Source organism: Oncorhynchus keta, chromosome 34 (genome assembly GCF_023373465.1).
Source record: "Oncorhynchus keta strain PuntledgeMale-10-30-2019 chromosome 34, Oket_V2, whole genome shotgun sequence".
In the NCBI taxonomy this organism is placed as follows: Eukaryota; Metazoa; Chordata; class Actinopteri; order Salmoniformes; family Salmonidae; genus Oncorhynchus; species Oncorhynchus keta.
The window spans coordinates 65,017,873-65,035,403 of NC_068454.1; the positions used below are offsets into that span (position 1 = coordinate 65,017,873).

Consider the following 17,531-nt stretch of genomic DNA (forward strand, 5'->3'; position numbering starts at 1 on the left):
TGGAAGGTAGTTCTGGGGGTCAGGTCTTGACACGTTCCTGAATAATAAAGCAATACCTGAGGGAATGGCATCTAAAACAACAGCAACATCTTTGGGTGTTACAGGGACCTTGTAAAGTCATGAGAATTCCTTATAACTAAGTAAAAAAACATTTACAAGTTGGCTCACCAATAGGATATTATTTCGGAACCAATATTCTAAAAACAAAGACGTATTTTTATACAATATATCCCGATTATTCCATATATAATTTATGTGTGGAGAAAACATATGCTTATAAATTAAGGACCATAGCAAGAAAACATGCCGATGAAAAGCAGAGTTTCACTGGAACTTTGTCAATATTATAATTGCAAACCAACATGAAGTTAAGGCCACCAAAAGTAAAGAAGACAGGAATACAATTCCACATAGAAGTGGCTCCAATTGATCCTGAAAGTATTATTTAAGGTAGTAACGTCCAGAAAATTCAGCCCACCATACTCATAAGTGTTCATTACAACAGTTTTCCTAATGTAATGGGTACGGTTTCTCCAGAGAAAGTTGAAAAGCATCTGGTCTATCCCCTTGCTTATTTTACCATCAAGATATAAAGATAGAGTGCCATATGTTAGTCTAGAGATACCTTCTGCCTTGGTTATTAGGATTCTTCCTTTTCAAGATAAGATCCTTAGTAATGGTTATGCCTAAATATGTAAGTTCTTCTTTCATTGGAATACCATAATATGAAGGTATCACACAATCTTCGACAGCCATGAGTTCACATTTATTCATGTTAAGATGTAGACCAGACACTTTGGAGAAGGATTGTATCATATGGGAATTTGGTTGGCATCTTTCAGAAAAAGTGTAGTATCGTCAGCCAGCTGGCTTATAATCATTTCTTTACCAGCTATGGAAATACCTTGTACAGGACTATTATTTAAAGAATTTGTAAAGACGTTGGGTGATTAATAAAAACAGATTCTGTATCGCCGATCGAGTGAACATTATTTAGTGAGTCAAAAAACATATTTACGGATTCCTGAGAGTACGTAGAGCTATACAATTTCCTGTGAAAATTACTACAGTATTTAGCGATTCATTTTTGGTCATCTGTAATAACACCGTCAATGTGGAACTTATGGATAGTGTTATTTGTAGAATTACATTTCTCAAATCTAAAAGAAATAGGATGAATTCTGTTCTCCCTCCTCAAGTAATTTTTTCCTAGATCTAATAAAGGCTCCTTCTGCTTTTAATCTATAAACAGTTGAAGTCAGAAGTTTACATAGACCTCAGCCAAGTACATTTAAATTCAGTTGTTCACAATTCCTGACATTTAATCCAGGAAAAAAATCTCTTTCTTAGGTCAGTTAGGATCACCACTTTATTTTAAGAATGTGAAATGTCAGAATAATAGTAGAGATAATGATTTATTTCAGCTTTTATTTATTTCATCACATTCCCAGTGGGTCAGAAGTTTACATACACTCAATTAGTATTTGGTAGCATTGCCTTTAAATTGTTTAACTTGGGTCAAACGTTTCGGGTAGCCTTCCACAAGCTTCCCACAATAAGTTGGGTGAATTTTGGCCCATTTCTCCTGACAGAGTTGGTGTAACTGAGGCAAGTTTGTAGGCCTTTGCTCACACAAGCTTTTTCAGTTCTGCCCACACATTTTCTATAGGATTGAGGTCAGGGCTTTGTGATGGCCACTTCAATACCTTGACTTTGTCCTTAAGCCATTTTGCCACAACTTTGGAAGTATGCTTGGGGTCATTGTCCATTTGGAAGACCCATTTACGACTAAGATTTAACTTTCTGACTGATGTCCTGAGATGTTGCTTCAATATATCCACATAATTTTCCTGCCTCATGATGCCATCTATTTTGTGAAGTGCACCAGTCCCTCCTGCAGCAAAGCACCCCCACAACATGATGCTGCTTCACGGTTGTTCTTCGGCTTGCAAGCCTTCCTCTTTTTCCTCCAAACATAACACGGTCATTATGGCCAAACAGTTCTATTTTTGTTTCATCAGACCATGGGACATTTCTCCAAAAAGTACCATCTTTGTCCCCATGTGCAGTCGCAAACCACAGTCTGGCTTTTTTTATGGCAGTTTTGGAGCAGTGGCTTCATCCTTGATGAGCAATAATATATATATACACTGCTCAAAAAAATAAAGGGAACACTTAAACAACACAATGTAACTCCAAGTCAATCACACTTCTGTGAAATCAAACTGTCCACTTAGGAAGCAACACTGATTGACAATAAATTTCACATGCTGTTGTGCAAATGGAATATACAACAGGTGGAAATTATAGGCAATTAGCAAGACACCCCCAATAAAGGAGTGGTTCTGCAGGTGGTGACCACAGACCACTTCTCAGTTCCTATGCTTCCTGGCTGATGTTTTGGTCACTTTTGAATGCTGGTGGTGCTTTCACTCTAGTGGTAGCATGAGACGGAGTCTACAACCCACACATGTGGCTCAGGTAGTGCAGCTCATCCAGGATGGCACATCAATGCGAGCTGTGGCAAGAAGGTTTGCTGTGTCTGTCAGTGTAGTGTCCTGAGCATGGAGGCGCTACCAGGAGACTGGCCAGTCTCAGGAGACGTGGAGGAGGCCGTAGGAAGGCAACAACCCAGCAGCAGGTCCGCTACCTCCGCCTTTGTGCAAAGAGGAGCACTGCCAGAGCCCTGCAAAATGACCTCCAGCAGGCCACAAATGTGTATGTGTCTGCTCAAACGGTCAGAAATAGACTCCATGAGGGTGGTATGAGGGCCCGACGTCCACAGGTGGGGGTTGTGCTTACAGCCCAACACCGTGCAGGACGTTTGGCATTTGCCAGAGAACACCAAGATTGGCAAATTCGCCACTGGCGCCCTGTGCTCTTCACAGATGAAAGCAGGTTCACACTGAGCACATGTGACAGACGTGACAGAGTCTGGAGACGCTGTGGAGAACGTTCTGCTGCCTGCAACATCCTCCATCATGACCGGTTTGGCGGTGTGGGGTGGCATTTCTTTGGGGGGCCGCACAGCGCTCCATGTGCTCGCCAGATGTAGCCTGACTGCCATTAGGTACCGAAATGAGATCCTCAGACCCCTTGTGAGACCATATGCTGGTGCGGTTGGCCCTGGGTTCCTCCTAATGCAAGACAATGCTATACCTCATGTGGCTGGAGTGTGTCAGCAGTTCCTGCAAGAGGAAGGCATTGATGCCATGGACTGGCCCGCCTGTTCCCCAGCCCTGAATCCAATTGAGCACATCTGGGACATCATGTCTCGCTCCATCCACAAATGCCACGTTGCACCACAGACTGTCCAGGAGTTGGCGGATGCTTTAGTGTATGTAGGTCTGGGAGGAGATCCCTCAGGAGACCACCTCATCAGGAGCATGCCCAGGTGTTGTAGGGAGGTCATACAGGCACGTGGAGGCCACACACACTACTGAGCCTAATTTTGACTTGTTTTAAGGACATTACATAAAAGTTGGATCAGCCTGTAGTGTGGTTTTCCACTTTAATTTCGAGTGTGGCTCCAAATCCAGACCTCCATAGGTTGATACATTTGATTTCCATTGATAATGTTTGTGTGATTTTGTTGTCAGCACATTCAACTATGTAAAGAAAAAACTATTTAATAAGAATATTTCATTCATTCAGATCTAGGATGTGTTATTTTAGTGTTCCCTTTATTTTTCTGAGCAGTGTATATTATCAAGTTGATTTAAATTTATTATCCAGTTTATTTAATCTATATATATTATCCAGTTGATTTAATCTATATTTATTATCCAGTTTATTTAATCTATATATATTATCCAGTTTATTTAATCTATATTTATTATCCAGTTGATTTAATCCATATATATATTATCCAGTTGATTTCATCTATATTTATTATCCAGTTGAATTAATCTATATATATTATCCAGTTTATATTAATCTATATATATATATTGTCCAGTTTTTTTGTAACTCAATCAGTTCGATCTTCTCCTCCCCCAAGTGGGGACCTCTGAGACCTCTGAGAAAGGTCTTAGCAAGATTACTACCATATTTTCTAAGGAGTTTGGACACCTCAAATTTAAAGAGCTCACAGTTCTTGCAATAAGATTTTTATTCACAAGCCCTTTCCCAAAAGTGTGAGAGCAGACCTTTAACCCCAACCTTAACTATATCATTATTTAATAACAAGCTATTTAGCTTCCAGTAGGATGCTCTACCAAGGTTAGTATCAGGGGTAAATATTTTGATATCAATGTAAATGGCCCGTTGCTCTGTGAGGGGAGTAGTACAAATATTTGTAGTAACACACTCACTATCAATACATTTGGATATAAGCCACAAATCTATTCTGGATTGTCTGGAACCGGTTTTGTTTCTCCAAGTGAAAGATCTGTCGGCCAGAAACCTCTCCATCCATATAACAGTAAGATCAAACTTTTCCATAAAAATTATTAAACCCAAATTCTGACTGTTTGGCCTACCTGGGGGTCATCTATCAGATGAGTTATCTTTTGTAATGTTAAAGTCCCCTACTATCAATAATAACGAATTAGGAAATTTAAATAATCAATGAAGTACATGTTTCTCTTTAGGTTCAAGCAACTCATAATTTTCATGTTTGGTGTTATACCAGTAGAATTTTACAGTAATTAGCGTAATGTCATTGTAACTGATCACAAGACAAATAAAGTGACCAAAAGGGTCACATTCCGAGTGTAGAATATTACCACCAAAGGTATTTTTCATTGTAGTGACACCAGCGGAGTGTTCAGATCCATGGGAAAGCCAAATATCGTTGCCCCACTGTGACCTCCAGAAGTTGGCATCAGCACAAATTGAGTGAGACTCTTGAAAAAAGCAGGCCTTGCGCTTCACATTGTTTCGTAACACCCTAGCATTAAGATCAAGTATAGACAAAGACAAAACAACAAAGATAATATAAAAGTATACATTGTAGGATGAGTCAAAAATGTAGGAGCAGTGAACATAAGCGATAAGGAACCAAGATCTGTACCATTTAAGTCAACTTAAAGTGAAAATAGCTTATACCATAAACTTTGAGCTAGTTGTTATCCGGCTTTTGAAATTCAACTCAACAGAAAATTATGTTCAAGACCAAACCAAGGGTTCTCTGTAGTAAAAGAGAATAAAAACCCTCTTTATGTCACGACTTCCGCCCGGGTCCTCTCCAAGTCGGGTCCTCTCCATGTTCGGGCGGCACTCAGCGTCGCCGGTCTTCTAGCCATCATCAATCCACTTTTCATTTTCCATGTATTTTGTCTTGTTTTTCCTCACACCTGGTTTCAATTCCCTCAATCACTTGTTGTGTATTTAACCCTCTGTTCCTCCCATGTCTTTGTGTGGGATTGTTTATTGTAAGTGCTTGTGCACGTGTTTATTGGTGGGCGACGGGTTTTTGTACCCAATATATTGTTATTTTTATGGCGTTGGTTTTGTTATTAAACTGCTCCGGATATTACCAAGTTCTGCTCTCCTGTGTCTGACTTCGCTGCCACCGGTTACGCACCCCTTACACTTTAGTGTAATCAGTGACTATTCTAAGAAATAAAAATAAAATACTATTTTTGTATTTTTAAAAAAAAGGGAACTATTTTAAATAAATATGAAAACGGATCATTAAAAAAATTAAGAGTAAAAATGTTTTACATATACACATTCTAAGACCCATTTTACTTGGAAATAAGTATTAATATCTAGATAGAACAATAACTGTGTAAAGTCAGAGCAGAGCTGTATGCCCCTTTAAAACAGTATCTTAGTTACTGTATAAATAAAATAAAAAAATACAACTTTCAGTCTTCTTTGTGAGTTTGTAAACACAATAGGCTTTCTTCTGGTCCAGTCATACAAGAACAAGCTAATAAATTATTGAGGTACCTGAGTGTTCTGAAAAATAGTCACCTGAGGCTTGTTAGGTAATCAGTACAAGGAAAATGAGAATACCATGGCTGAAACAATCAATCTGTTCTCTCTGGTGAGATTCTAGGGAGGAATATCAATTTTCGAACCGTTGATGAAGCCTCGTCCTCCGACAAAGTAAGCAGCCTTTCCCTAATTTCGTGCTTTCTTGAATGTTGGCCATAACTTGTTCCTTCTTTCTATGTCATCCGGGCTGAGATGCTCGGCGAAACGCAAACTATGACTCTGAAGGAACGCCTTCTTCCTAGCAGCTTTCCAGACAGCATCCCTGTATAATCTGTCAGTCAAGAGGATGATGATACCCTTTGGTCTTGAATCGTTTTGCTGTTCCTTCTTGCCGAGACAATGCACAACATTGATGGTATCACCAACTTCGTTCTTCTCTGCAGGCATAACTTCTTGGTAGATGCGGATAGCCTCTCGTCGCACATCTTCATTCTCCACCTCTGGCAAGCCGTAGTCTCAGGTTCCATCTTCTTGTGTATTGTTCCAGATCAGTGAGACGTCTATGGTAGACATTGTTATTCTGTTCCACCTTTAACCACTCATTTTCCCATCCTTGATTACACCACATGCAAACTCTACAGTCTTTTTCAAGCCTTCGATAACCATGGTGTTCGCACCTACCATTTTCTCAATGGCGTCAGACCTGGAGTTCATGAGTAAGGAGAGGGTAGCCACGATGTCAGAGTCCATGTTTGGTTTTTTGGAGGGTGGAGGTTTGCACTGAGTAACCGGTAAAGACGGGAACTAGTCATCTTCAACAGCATTCGAAAGCATGAGATTATCCATAGGGCAAGCGTAGTTATGGCAGTCAATACATTTTTTTATGGATTTCTTCAATGATCTGAATAATCAATCTTCAGGTCGGCTATTTAATTACCATAAAGCAAAAACAGTATTGTTCCCATTTAATAAATATAATGTAAAGCACATAAAATAGGACACCAGCAACAACTAAAATTAGGATAGCAAGTTCTGTGAAGAGTATACATTTGGACCACAATGTCATGCTTAAGATAAGGATATGTTTGGATTGTACACACTGTTTATCTCTTAAACGAATGAGGGCCAAAGGACATTTTTAAGTACACGCAAAAGATATGACAGTTTGCTTACAGTGCAAAATGAGTCTCTCAGCATTCAGTTATGGGAGCTGCAAACTACATTGAGCACAGATGCCAGTCAGAAACTAGCTAGGCAGTTTCACAAACAGTTTGCACACGAGTAAGGTAGTTAGTCAAAAACATAATCCATCGGTGTAGGCTCACTTTCAAGGAGTGTGTGTGTGGTATACACTAAGACTTGCTTAAAGAATGCATAGCCAAAACAATATATTCATATCTGTGGTGTTTTTCCAGCTACAATCTAACAACCTTCATCCTTCCCACAGGATAATACTAACTAGCTCCTCGGAGTTCAAAGTTAGAAACCTTTTCCATACAAACATTAAGAAGTGGTACTTAAATAGAAAAGTAAAAAATGTTTAACCCATTTTGAAGACCATTCCACCGAATCCCAGATTAAACCTTGTTTGCACCACAGCACCAAAAAAGAGTAAGGCAATGGTTAGGCATTGAAGGGACCCAAAGGGGTCTGGTTGAAAACCAATGTGGTAATGGGGAAGCATATTGGACTGCCCCAGCATATTCCTCCCATTGTCCATAATGAAGGCAAGGAGCTTTGAAGAGCTCTATAAAGCAAATTGAATGCAGTCAAACTAGTTCATCAACACTGTCTACATCTCATCAGCGTGGGCTGGTTTGGTGGGATCAAGGCTTGTGCTCCCTTTTCCTGTTGCTGACACCAGGCCCAGTGCCAGAGGTTCAGTCTGCCCGTCAACCAGAGTCGAGCTGTTCCCTGGTTGGCTCTCCTCTAGGGCCACACCCTCAATGTCAGTGATTTCGGGACTTTCTATTGGTTGCTTTAGTATTCTGGAAGCATCCGGGGGATCTGATTGACTGAGGTCACGGGAAACGGGTAGTGAATCTGGCTGAATGATATGGTTATCCACATCCTCAGCAGCTTGCAAGGATGAAGCAGGATCTGTGAGGATGTTTCTGGAGATAACTGAAACGGTAAAGAAGAGGGAAGGCTATTTAACTTTCATAGTTTTCATAAGAGAAATAATCCATTATTAATTCCTAAATGGATAACTAACCTCCTTTTGGTGTATAGTCCTCTTCTATGGATGAGGAGCCCCAGTTGAAGGGGCTGTAACTTGGGAAGATGATGAGGCCCAGAGAGAAGAGGATAATCTGATGGGAAACAACAGACACACGTTCAATTCACTTTTTTTAAGATCACCCTGAAAGTACACAAAGGCATGGAGGTCTCACCATGACGCAGGTGCTGGTCTGTGCTGCTTTAGTGACCGTCTGCTTGATCAGTGACTGTAGTCTGCGCAGCTGAGCCAGGAGAGACCTGTGCATGGAGATATTATAAAAAGACCATAACTAACAAGACACACACATCATCATTGAGCATCATCAGTGCAAAAAGGTTATAGCCAATTTACTTACATGTTGTGTTTCTCCAGCTGTTCCACGGTCCTCTGCAGCTCTTTGTTTTGCGCTGAGCAAGCTGCTGCCCTGAGACACAGAAAATACCTAGGGTCACTGACAGAAAAGTATTCCTACTGTCCGACAGTGTCGGCCCATTGGGGAGAGTCAACAATAACTCAGTGGCAGAATAGAACAGAAGGACCCATTGTCAGAACTTCCTACTGCACATGCCTCGCTGTTGTAACACAAATGAAAATGCTAAGGAAATGCAAGTGACTTGTTTGTAGAGGTTATCCACCATGAACTACAAAGTGGGTCCAATTTTCATGGAGCCAAATAGAAGCCTCAGGCCTCACCTGCTCTCAAGCCCATCAACATAGTCCTTCTTCCTGCGACGGCTGTCTTGGGCTGACTGTTTGTTGCGTATTTTGCGTCTCACTTTTTTCAGAATCCGTTCCTCAGCCTAGAAGGCAATTCAGTCCAGTACATTTAGATGCAATTCAACTCAGAGCTAAACAATTTCCGTCAATTTCAGTCAAATCATAAAAAATATACAAAAAAGTAATTTGTCATGTCAAAGTTGTTATGCAAAAGTAATGTAATCCAAGTGCATGCAGGGGAGTAATGGATTTGGGTACATTGAATAGTGTAACATCTACCGTGCGTGTGTGTCTGACCTTGGTAAGGGGCAGGTTGTTGGGCAGAGAGATCCCCTCTTGGTTCAGCAGTTTCTGCTCCTCCTCAGTCAGCGTGAGATCAGGGTAAAGCTGATCAGGAGAAGAGAGTATTGTGTTTATAATCCTCACCGCCATAATCCCATAGAGAGACACTTGAACAACCACCTGGGGTCTCAGACTAACTATCCCCCTCCCCCACTATCTTCATATTGTGCCTATCTTGTCCATTCATTAGGGACTGAGGCCTATGGATTTCACCACATCTTTACAATACATTTGCAGGCCTCAATTATAAGTAAGCAGGAAAGATTGTCACTGTTTACATCTAATTAGATGGTAAAAACATTCCCTTTTCATTTGGGATTGAGCCCTGCAACTTTGTCCTAATGCATACGGTGGGATCTTCACAACATATGCCATTGAATATGGACTTATCTTGGCATTAGACCACTTTTGTGGTGTGAAAATATCTGAAAATTCAGATTTTTGAGTCAACTTGCCCCTTTTAGGTCTCACCAGTGGGCTGTCTGGACTGGTGGGGCCTGAGGTGGAAGCAGAGTTGGTAGAAAGGTGACCATGGTCAAATCTCCCAGCGGATACTTGAGGTAACTCGTTGACAATACAGGACTCTGAGATCAACATCTGAGAACGCCACTCATCTGACATAGGAAAAGAGAGTAAACTCCCACCCAACACACATGGACTCACACACACACACACACACATATGCATGTGCGCAAGCGTACACTTACATACATAAACACACACACCGAGTTCTATGGAAATGACATCGACACTATGCTGCTCTGGCTCCGTCTTGATGTTGGCCAGGGTGCTGATGTCATAGACCACCTGATAGATAGTTGTGGGGGCCTGAGAGGGGTCCACCGTGGCAGCTAGAGGGCTCTCGGAGCAAGGTTCCTCAGAGATGCCACTGTCGCTCTCTGAGGAGGTCTCTACTGGGGCTCTGGTAGGGAAGACATCATTTGGGTTGATGGCATAAAGCACATCCTCTGGCTCGCTGTCGTTTAGACCCTGTAACAAATGAAGAGGAATTTGGTAATACTTTAAGCAAATGGTATAATACATTATTACATTTTAATAATGTGTTAAGAAATAAAGTTGACTAAATATAGCCCCAGATCTTTGCAAATTTGCTCACTATATTGTACAACTAGTTATAATTGGAAACATTCCGCACACTTTGGGGGTCTACCGTGCATTCATCCAGGGTTTTTTCAGAGCCAGCATAGATGACATCAGAGCAAGAAAATGGCCCTTCCAGTCCCCAACTCTCCTCTGTCATACTGTCCTCCTTGTGTCTGAAAAACAGCTCTCCATTCTCTACATCCATGTCCTAGAAGAAACAAAACAGCAGTTAGAAGTACTACAAAATATTTAGCAATTCAGTTCACTTTTGTGTACTTCTCTTATTGCACTGTCAGTGTTACAACTCTTTGTTATTAAAGTATTTGTAACTCATATCTATGTTGTTGTAAATTAAGACTTATTAAGATTTATAAAGCACGAAGAAGGTGTGGCAACTGCTCATCGAGCTGTTAAAGGGTGGAGCTATATATATTATTACTGTTTAATCAGTGGGAGTCCTTTCGCAAGCGGATATCTGCATCCTGGTACACGCACGCACGCGCACGCACACACAGTTGCATTAAAAAACTGATAGGCTTTCTCAATAGCAATAGCAACCCCTCATAAAATCACAACCATTAGACTTTTTTGACCTCAAATGTAATATGTAGACCTACAAGTTAGGCTAGCAAAAATAATAATATCACGTGACCCACACCAGTATTCTTTAATAAACTATAGTCTGTCTAAACGTATGTATTCTATATTGTAGGCCATTGTCGGCATATTTCTGCCAAGTGTTAAGAGAATGGTCTCAAACTATTAAATTGCGGAACTTGAATAAAGTTGATCCATTAAAATTCAACATTCGTAAACGATTGCCTTATTGGTTCGAATTAGATGTTGAGTTTGACACTATACATCGGTCATGTGTAGGATTCCCTTCCTTCCCTGTCAAGCAGTATAAGCAAGAGTTACATTGTACTCCCCGACTATAGCCTCATGTCACCACAAACAACTTACTTGTCTGCTGCTGTTTTCAGAAGCGATGTTGTTCAGAATATATATGTAGGTCTACTTCAAGAGCATTACAACAATAGTAGGCCCAACCAGAGGAGAAAAATGCAGACGAGTAGTATTTAAAGATCAACCAGTGTAAGACGCATTTCTCCCAAAAATCCAGCTGGCAATTCTTATGTCAATCATCCCGTCGGGCGAATAACCATACAAACACCGCGGATGTGCGTCGCCTAAGCGCAACCTGTTGGCTCTAAAATCACTAACTGATAGAGTATATGGATTTCTCTCTGTTTCTTACTTATGCCATAATGCAAAAACATGTATCTTTTATAAATCAGTACATTTACACCGACGTTGTGCAGTTCATAATCGTCAAATAACCCCGAAGTCCCTCCCACTTTACGCATTTGATTGGCCAGGGCAATTTACCAATAAAAAAAAACAGAAGAGGGTGTGAATACTTTGGAGGCAAAATGTAGCAGTGTGTTAGAGATGATACTGGACATACTGGAAAGGATCAGTTACAGTATCGTATTGAGTTCTGAAGTAAGCAAAGGCCTATACTTTTGCCAACATTCTCTATTGAGGCGTTTTTGCAGTGGGACAGTTAGAGCAAAATCAGGGGATCATGGCAAAATCTAAAAGTGCGTCACACCATCTGGAGTTCTGACTTTGAACAGGTTTTGATGGTTTGGACTACATGCCTGGCACATCCATGATGGCTGGAAGAGCCTGGTCTGTTGGTGTTCCTTGCAAAAATGGATAGCAGGGTGGTGAGTCAATCTTTGTATGTGCTCACTGCTCTCTTTGCACTTATCTATTTACAATAGACACGGATCTTTTTGTCTCACTATTCTTTGTAGTTGATTGACTGATCAACAATGGAAAAGGCAGCCAAATGTTGTGATCTTGAATGCAACTTCGTGAAATTGTATCATTCCCTTTACCCTGTAGGTGGCGCCAAAGTCTGTCCTGATGGTGGGGAGACCATTTGGGTGCAAGCGCTGGGGGTGACTCCTAGTGTGCTTGGCCAGGGAATTACTGGTGCCATCCAGAGACATGTGACAGAGTATGCCTGCAGTCACTTTCCACAGCTCACTTGCCCGAAAACTGTGCCCAGGACAGATCCATCATCTGAAAAACGGTCTATCGCTTGTTGGCCAAAGAGGTAGGCCTACATAGCTTGCATGCCAGTGTGGTTTTTATTGAGCAGGGATGTGCACAACTGCAGTCCTTGATGGCCACAGTTCTGAGGTCCAGTCATTTGACATAGAACATTCTCTAGTTGTGTTATTTATAATTATATGTATGGACATGCATCATGCAATGTATCTTGAGCTGAAATAGCCTATTCTCTTCAATCACCTATTGTGTCTATGTTAGGGAATTCTTTCTTTGTGTTGTGAGGTAGGTGACATAGGATCTTTCGTTGAGGAACTACAGAGACTCGACCAAAAGTACAAGGCTGAGGCCTTTAACCCAGTGACTGTAGAGCAAGGCTCTACAGGGAGTGGTACGCTCAGCCAGTATGTTTAACAAGTTTAAACATCACATTAGAGTATGTGTAACAGTATAACTTTAGACTGTCCCCTCGCCCATACCCGGGCGCGAACCAGGGACCCTCTGCACACAACAACAGTCACCCACGAAGCATCGTTACCCATCGCTCCACAAAAGCCTCGGCCCTTGCAGAGCAAGGGGAACTACTACTTCAAGGTCTCAGAGCAAGTGACGTCACCGATTGGAACGCTATTTAGCACGAACACCGCTAACTAACTAGCCATTTCAGATCCGTTACATATGGCAGTTTAGTACAGTAGAGCACAGTACGGCACGGTACAGGACAGTCAAGTTGTATTCAGTAGAGTACAATAGAGTACAGTAAAAGTAGAGTATAGTTTAGTAGAGTATATTAGAGTAAAGTAGGGTACAATACAGAGCCCTATTTAAAAAAAAAGAATTAGATATCGAAAAGACATCAATGTCTGTAAAATCTTAATGGGAAGTGTTGGCCTACACTCGTTCACTACAGTATTTCCCACAAATCTAAGGAGATTCCAGCATTTTGCAAAGGCTACTCATAATGTTTCATGGTCATTGCTGCCATCCCATTTCTGACACCAGTGTAGCGAACAACATACTCAGTTCTTGGTGTGAAAGGAAAACACCCTACCAGACCAATCAATAGAAGTCTATATGTGGCCAAATCAACTCCAGTCTGGACCTGACCAACTCTAAACCAATCATAGACGTCTGTTGACGTTGAAATCAAGGCCAGTCCGGACCACAGCAAAAAAAATAATAAAAAAAATAATAAAAAAAATAAATCACTGCTCCACACAGGACCAGAAAATAATAAGTCCAAATTACATTGCCTGACTGTGTAACGGTTTTCTTCCGCTGAAGGAGAGGAGGACCAAAATGCAGCGTGGTTAGAGTTCAACATGTTTAATCAAGACCATAAACGAGAACACTACAAAATAACAAATGCAAAAACCAAAACAGTCCTATCTGGTGCAATGACACAGACAGAAGACAATCACCCACAAAATACCCAAAGAACATGGCTGCCTAAATATGGTTCCCAATCAGAGACAACGACAGACAGCTGCCTCTAATTGAGAACCAATCTAGGCAACCATAGACATACTAAAAACTACCTAGAAAGGAAACAGCCCCATAAACATACAAAACCCCTAGACCAGACAAAACACATAAATCCCCCATGTCACACCCTGACCTAACCAAAATAATAAAGAAAACAAAGATAACTAAGGCCAGGGCATGAAAGACTGACTGTACATGCTTCGCGGGTATGTATCCTACTAGATTAGAGAATGCAGCAGAGGTGTGGTACTGGTACTCATGACATTGTCATATTTTGCACATTTACTGGACTGATACAAAGTCTAGAGATGGCTCATGATGTTCTCTCAATCCTTCATCTGTTGCAATTGTGTGCGATTTAATGAGTGATACAATGTACAGTATCTTGTCTCAAAAGTCCACGAATGAATAGACCGCGAAAGTAAGAAGTTGCTCCGAAACAACTGATAAATGATCTGTTTAGCGGACCCCAATCTTGAGTTGAACTATCGACAGCTAAAACGCAGATCTGACTTGAGATCAGATTTCACTGAGCGCTGATGAAACAGTGATATGCCCCTCCCTCGAGGTCGTCCCAGCCTCATTCTGATCAGCTGACTCACCACTTCCCATACGGAGTGCAATTTTTTGGAATAGCAGTAATGTAATTTTGCTGCCTTTTTCCCACTTGTTATTAAGTCTGTGCCAATACAAGCTGCTCACCAAGGCTGTCCTTTTATGAGATAATACAATAGAAGGTAATACATTATTTATAGCTTGCGATTTGTAATGTGAGAGATGCCATAGGCAGAAAGCTATACGTTTAGTCAAATTGTTGAAAACTTTTGATGGAATAGCTAGTAAAACTTTCTAACCAGCTATACATGATATTATCACAGGCCCAGTAAAGCATTGTAATGTTATCTGATGTTAGATCAGTCACATGCTTTCTATGCCCCCCTTTCCTACACTAACTTTACATTCCAGATCCTTTCACATACTGTATCTGGGAATTCATATTATTTGTTTGCCAAGATCCTAGAGCAGATGTTACAATGTGACATTTTCAGATGTCTCTCACCCTAAACCATGGGCACTATGAAAATGTATGCAATAAATGTAAAACTGCGTTTATTTGTATTGACTTGATTTGAATGTAGGCAAATGTTCCTCAAACTTCTCTGGTGTAGGTGGTCTCCCCTCCCCATTTGACTGTAAGCCAATGGAGGGTGTCTGAGAGCTACACTTTGCTGTTTCACTCAGACTTGAGAGAGAAGCAGGTTGTGCAGACATGGCTCTCAGAAAAGGATCTTCTTCTGTTGCCCTCTCTGGGTGGTCATCTGAAGTGCAGATGAACCCAGCTGATGTCCCTGGCCTGGAGGTAAAGCTGGGAGCATTGGTTGTTCTTTTCTCCATCACACTGGTTTGTGGCTTCGCCCCTTTGTGCTTAGTCAGGGGGGCAGGGAGGTGCAATGTAGACCCAGGTAAGTGGCACTTTAGATCAAAATTCATTTAGAGAATGTGACTTAAAGGTAAAGCCATTTGTATTAAATCACTTTTTGACAGCACCCCTTTTCAATTGAATAGAACCTTCCTTACATATTTTCCCATTGTAAAAGTGCTCAGAAAGTTACTTTTTGGACCTGAATGCCAAAATAGTCAAAAGTCCTCAAAGTTGACCTATTTTGCATACACACCATACCATGAGACATACATCTCTTCATCACTGGAAAATATAAACAGTTGAGATTTATATATTTAAAAGCTTATGAACAGGGTTTTAATATTATTTCATAATTTCTTTAAAAATATGTTTTTTGAATTTAAAATAACTTTTTTTTCCTAAATGTCAATTACACACAATGTTGACTTGTATGGGAATATCAGTTGTTTAATATTATACTGTCAATTCTCCATAGGAAACCTATTGAAATCATAGAAATATAGATCATAGAATATACATGACCATTTAAGTTGACATTCGACAATGGGTGGACCAGCGGCAATTTTCTGTTAGTAATTAGAAGCAAAAATGTCAATTCAATTAAAATGTCAATGGTGTACCAGCTAAATTGGAGAGGTCTGAAGGGATAGGTCCATTCTATGAATTATATTTATATGATTAAAATGACACCCACCCTGTATTCAAGAGCATGTTGTGTTTCAAGATACTCCCACCACTCCCATGGTAGGGAGGAACTAGGGGGAGAGGATTCCCACTTTCATGTGGACTTTAACTCCACCTCGGCCATCCGGGCCTTCATTCTAGTATTTTCTTTATCTCTGCACTCAGTGTTCGAGGGCCTGGCTGTGGGGTTACAGGAGGACAGTCAAGAGGTGCTGGAGATCTGTGTTGCTCTACTCCTCCACAAGAGCATCATCTCTTTCAGTCTAGCCCTAAAGCTGGCCCAGGGCAAGCTGCGGCAGTCAGCCGTGGTAGGTTGCCTCCTGCTCTTTGCTCTCATGTCCCCGTTGGGCATTGCCGTCACCAAGACCAAGTCGTCCCCCCAGCACCAGCTGGCCAGTTCCACCTTAGAAGGCCTGGCGTCTGGCACCTTTATGTATATCACCTTCATGGAGATCCTGCTCCATGAGCTAAGCTCCCCGCAGAACCCCAAGGTGGCCATGATTCTCACTGGTTTCGCAGTGGTCACTGGGGTGCTGTTCATCAAAATGTAAATATTCTGTAGATCAATCCTTAGAGTCTGATTCTTTGAAAAACTGACAACCCTTTGCGCCGTGAGAATGCAATTTGGACTGATAAGCATTAAACAATGTTTACAGCATGAGACCAAAAGATACTCAACTGTATCATTAATTCAAACATGTTTCCTTAAGGTGCAGGGAGAATGCTGGTTACACTGGAAACTTTTGATTCAGTAGAGGTCTTTTAGTTTTATTATGTAGATGAATGTTATTCATTCAGATTTTAAAAAAGGGATATATGCTAATCCTGCCATGCTTTTAAATGATCATCATATAACATTTTCTATTTTAGATATTTGAACATTTTAATATATATATATTTTTTACATAAACAATGACATACTTCACAAACAGATTTCTGTATACCGTGATGATGTGGTCAAAATTACCGAATTAAAAAAGGAAATATTTGTACTTTTGAGTAATTTATAACTCCTGGATTGATATTATAGCAATCCTAATGTTGTTCTGGCTGTGAAATCTGACTAGCAGTGTCCTGAATTGTACACAGAACATTTGTTTGTTCAGTAGTATGACTGCCTAGCCCCTGCATAAACATAATAAGAGCATATACAGCTGGCTATTACTTTAAATCTTTAAAAAGCTAAATGGAGTGTTTGCTCTTTGTCAGAGCCTTACATTGAGATCAACATATAGGCCCTTATTTCACTGCCATGTGGTGAGAAAGCTTTGAGATATAGTCCTCTATTATCTTGTAAAACTTGAGTTTGAATAATTGAAATGGCTGCTCTTGTTTTTATGTTCACTTTTAAACCAGGACTTGTTTAGCTGTACCTGGTTGACTGATTAAAAGTAATCTGAAATACTTTTCAACATGTTGCCTAGTTATTTTTCCCATGGAGAGTGATAGGATTTGTGATGAGTACGATAGTGATCAGACAACCAGTGTGGCAGTGTATTTTACGACTGAATAATCTTGTTTATATGCAGCCCTTTTATTTGAGGAAACCAACCAATACAATAGTTAACGTTTTTTAATCAATATCCA

At 40.7% G+C, this 17,531-nt stretch overlaps 2 protein-coding genes across 12 annotated transcripts; one reads left to right on the top strand and one right to left on the bottom strand.

Annotated features, from left to right (window-relative positions):
* The first annotated feature begins 5,828 nt into the window (after positions 1–5,828).
* LOC118367611 (zinc transporter ZIP1-like) lies at positions 5,829–17,356 on the top strand. Of its 8 annotated transcripts, none has more exons than XM_052494432.1 (4): positions 5,829–6,057; positions 11,911–12,003; positions 12,185–15,300; positions 16,110–17,356. In XM_052494432.1, the coding sequence occupies exons 3-4, from the start codon at positions 15,108–15,110 to the stop codon at positions 16,493–16,495; spliced, it is 579 nt and encodes a 192-aa protein (XP_052350392.1). In that variant the 5' UTR covers positions 5,829–6,057; positions 11,911–12,003; positions 12,185–15,107; the 3' UTR covers positions 16,496–17,356. The 8 variants fall into 8 exon arrangements, 7 of the variants coding, with proteins under 7 accessions (XP_052350392.1, XP_035607101.1, XP_035607102.1 ...); XM_035751208.2 differs by lacking the exon at positions 5,829–6,057 and having other exon boundaries at positions 11,677–12,003; positions 12,185–14,574; positions 15,007–15,300; XM_035751209.2 differs by lacking the exon at positions 5,829–6,057 and having other exon boundaries at positions 11,677–12,003; positions 12,185–14,574; positions 15,080–15,300.
* LOC118367609 (cyclic AMP-responsive element-binding protein 3-like protein 4) lies at positions 6,837–11,539 on the bottom strand. Of its 4 annotated transcripts, none has more exons than XM_035751202.2 (10): positions 11,234–11,539; positions 10,323–10,478; positions 9,892–10,156; positions 9,638–9,780; positions 9,122–9,211; positions 8,801–8,907; positions 8,463–8,531; positions 8,280–8,364; positions 8,102–8,198; positions 6,837–8,010 (listed from the first exon to the last, which is right to left on the bottom strand). In XM_035751202.2, the coding sequence occupies exons 2-10, from the start codon at positions 10,473–10,475 to the stop codon at positions 7,679–7,681; spliced, it is 1,341 nt and encodes a 446-aa protein (XP_035607095.1). In that variant the 5' UTR covers positions 10,476–10,478; positions 11,234–11,539; the 3' UTR covers positions 6,837–7,678. The 4 variants fall into 4 exon arrangements, with proteins under 4 accessions (XP_035607095.1, XP_035607094.1, XP_035607093.1 ...); XM_035751201.2 differs by having other exon boundaries at positions 9,874–10,156; XM_035751200.2 differs by having other exon boundaries at positions 9,638–10,156; positions 10,338–10,478.
* Positions 17,357–17,531: the final 175 nt, after the last annotated feature.

Coding starts and splice junctions, on each gene's coding strand:
- LOC118367611 (XM_052494432.1), top strand. CDS start 15,108: ATGGCTCTCAGAAAAGGATCTTCTTCTGTTGCCCTCTCTGGGTGGTCA. Junction 15,301..16,109: donor GAGGTGCAATGTAGACCCAG/GTAAGTGGCACT, acceptor CTCTGCACTCAG/TGTTCGAGGGCCTGGCTGTG.
- LOC118367609 (XM_035751199.2), bottom strand. CDS start 10,475: ATGGATGTAGAGAATGGAGAGCTGTTTTTCAGACACAAGGAGGACAGT. Junction 9,212..9,637: donor CCAGTCCAGACAGCCCACTG/GTGAGACCTAAA, acceptor TCTCCTGATCAG/CTTTACCCTGATCTCACGCT. Junction 8,908..9,121: donor ACAACCTGCCCCTTACCAAG/GTCAGACACACA, acceptor ATTGCCTTCTAG/GCTGAGGAACGGATTCTGAA.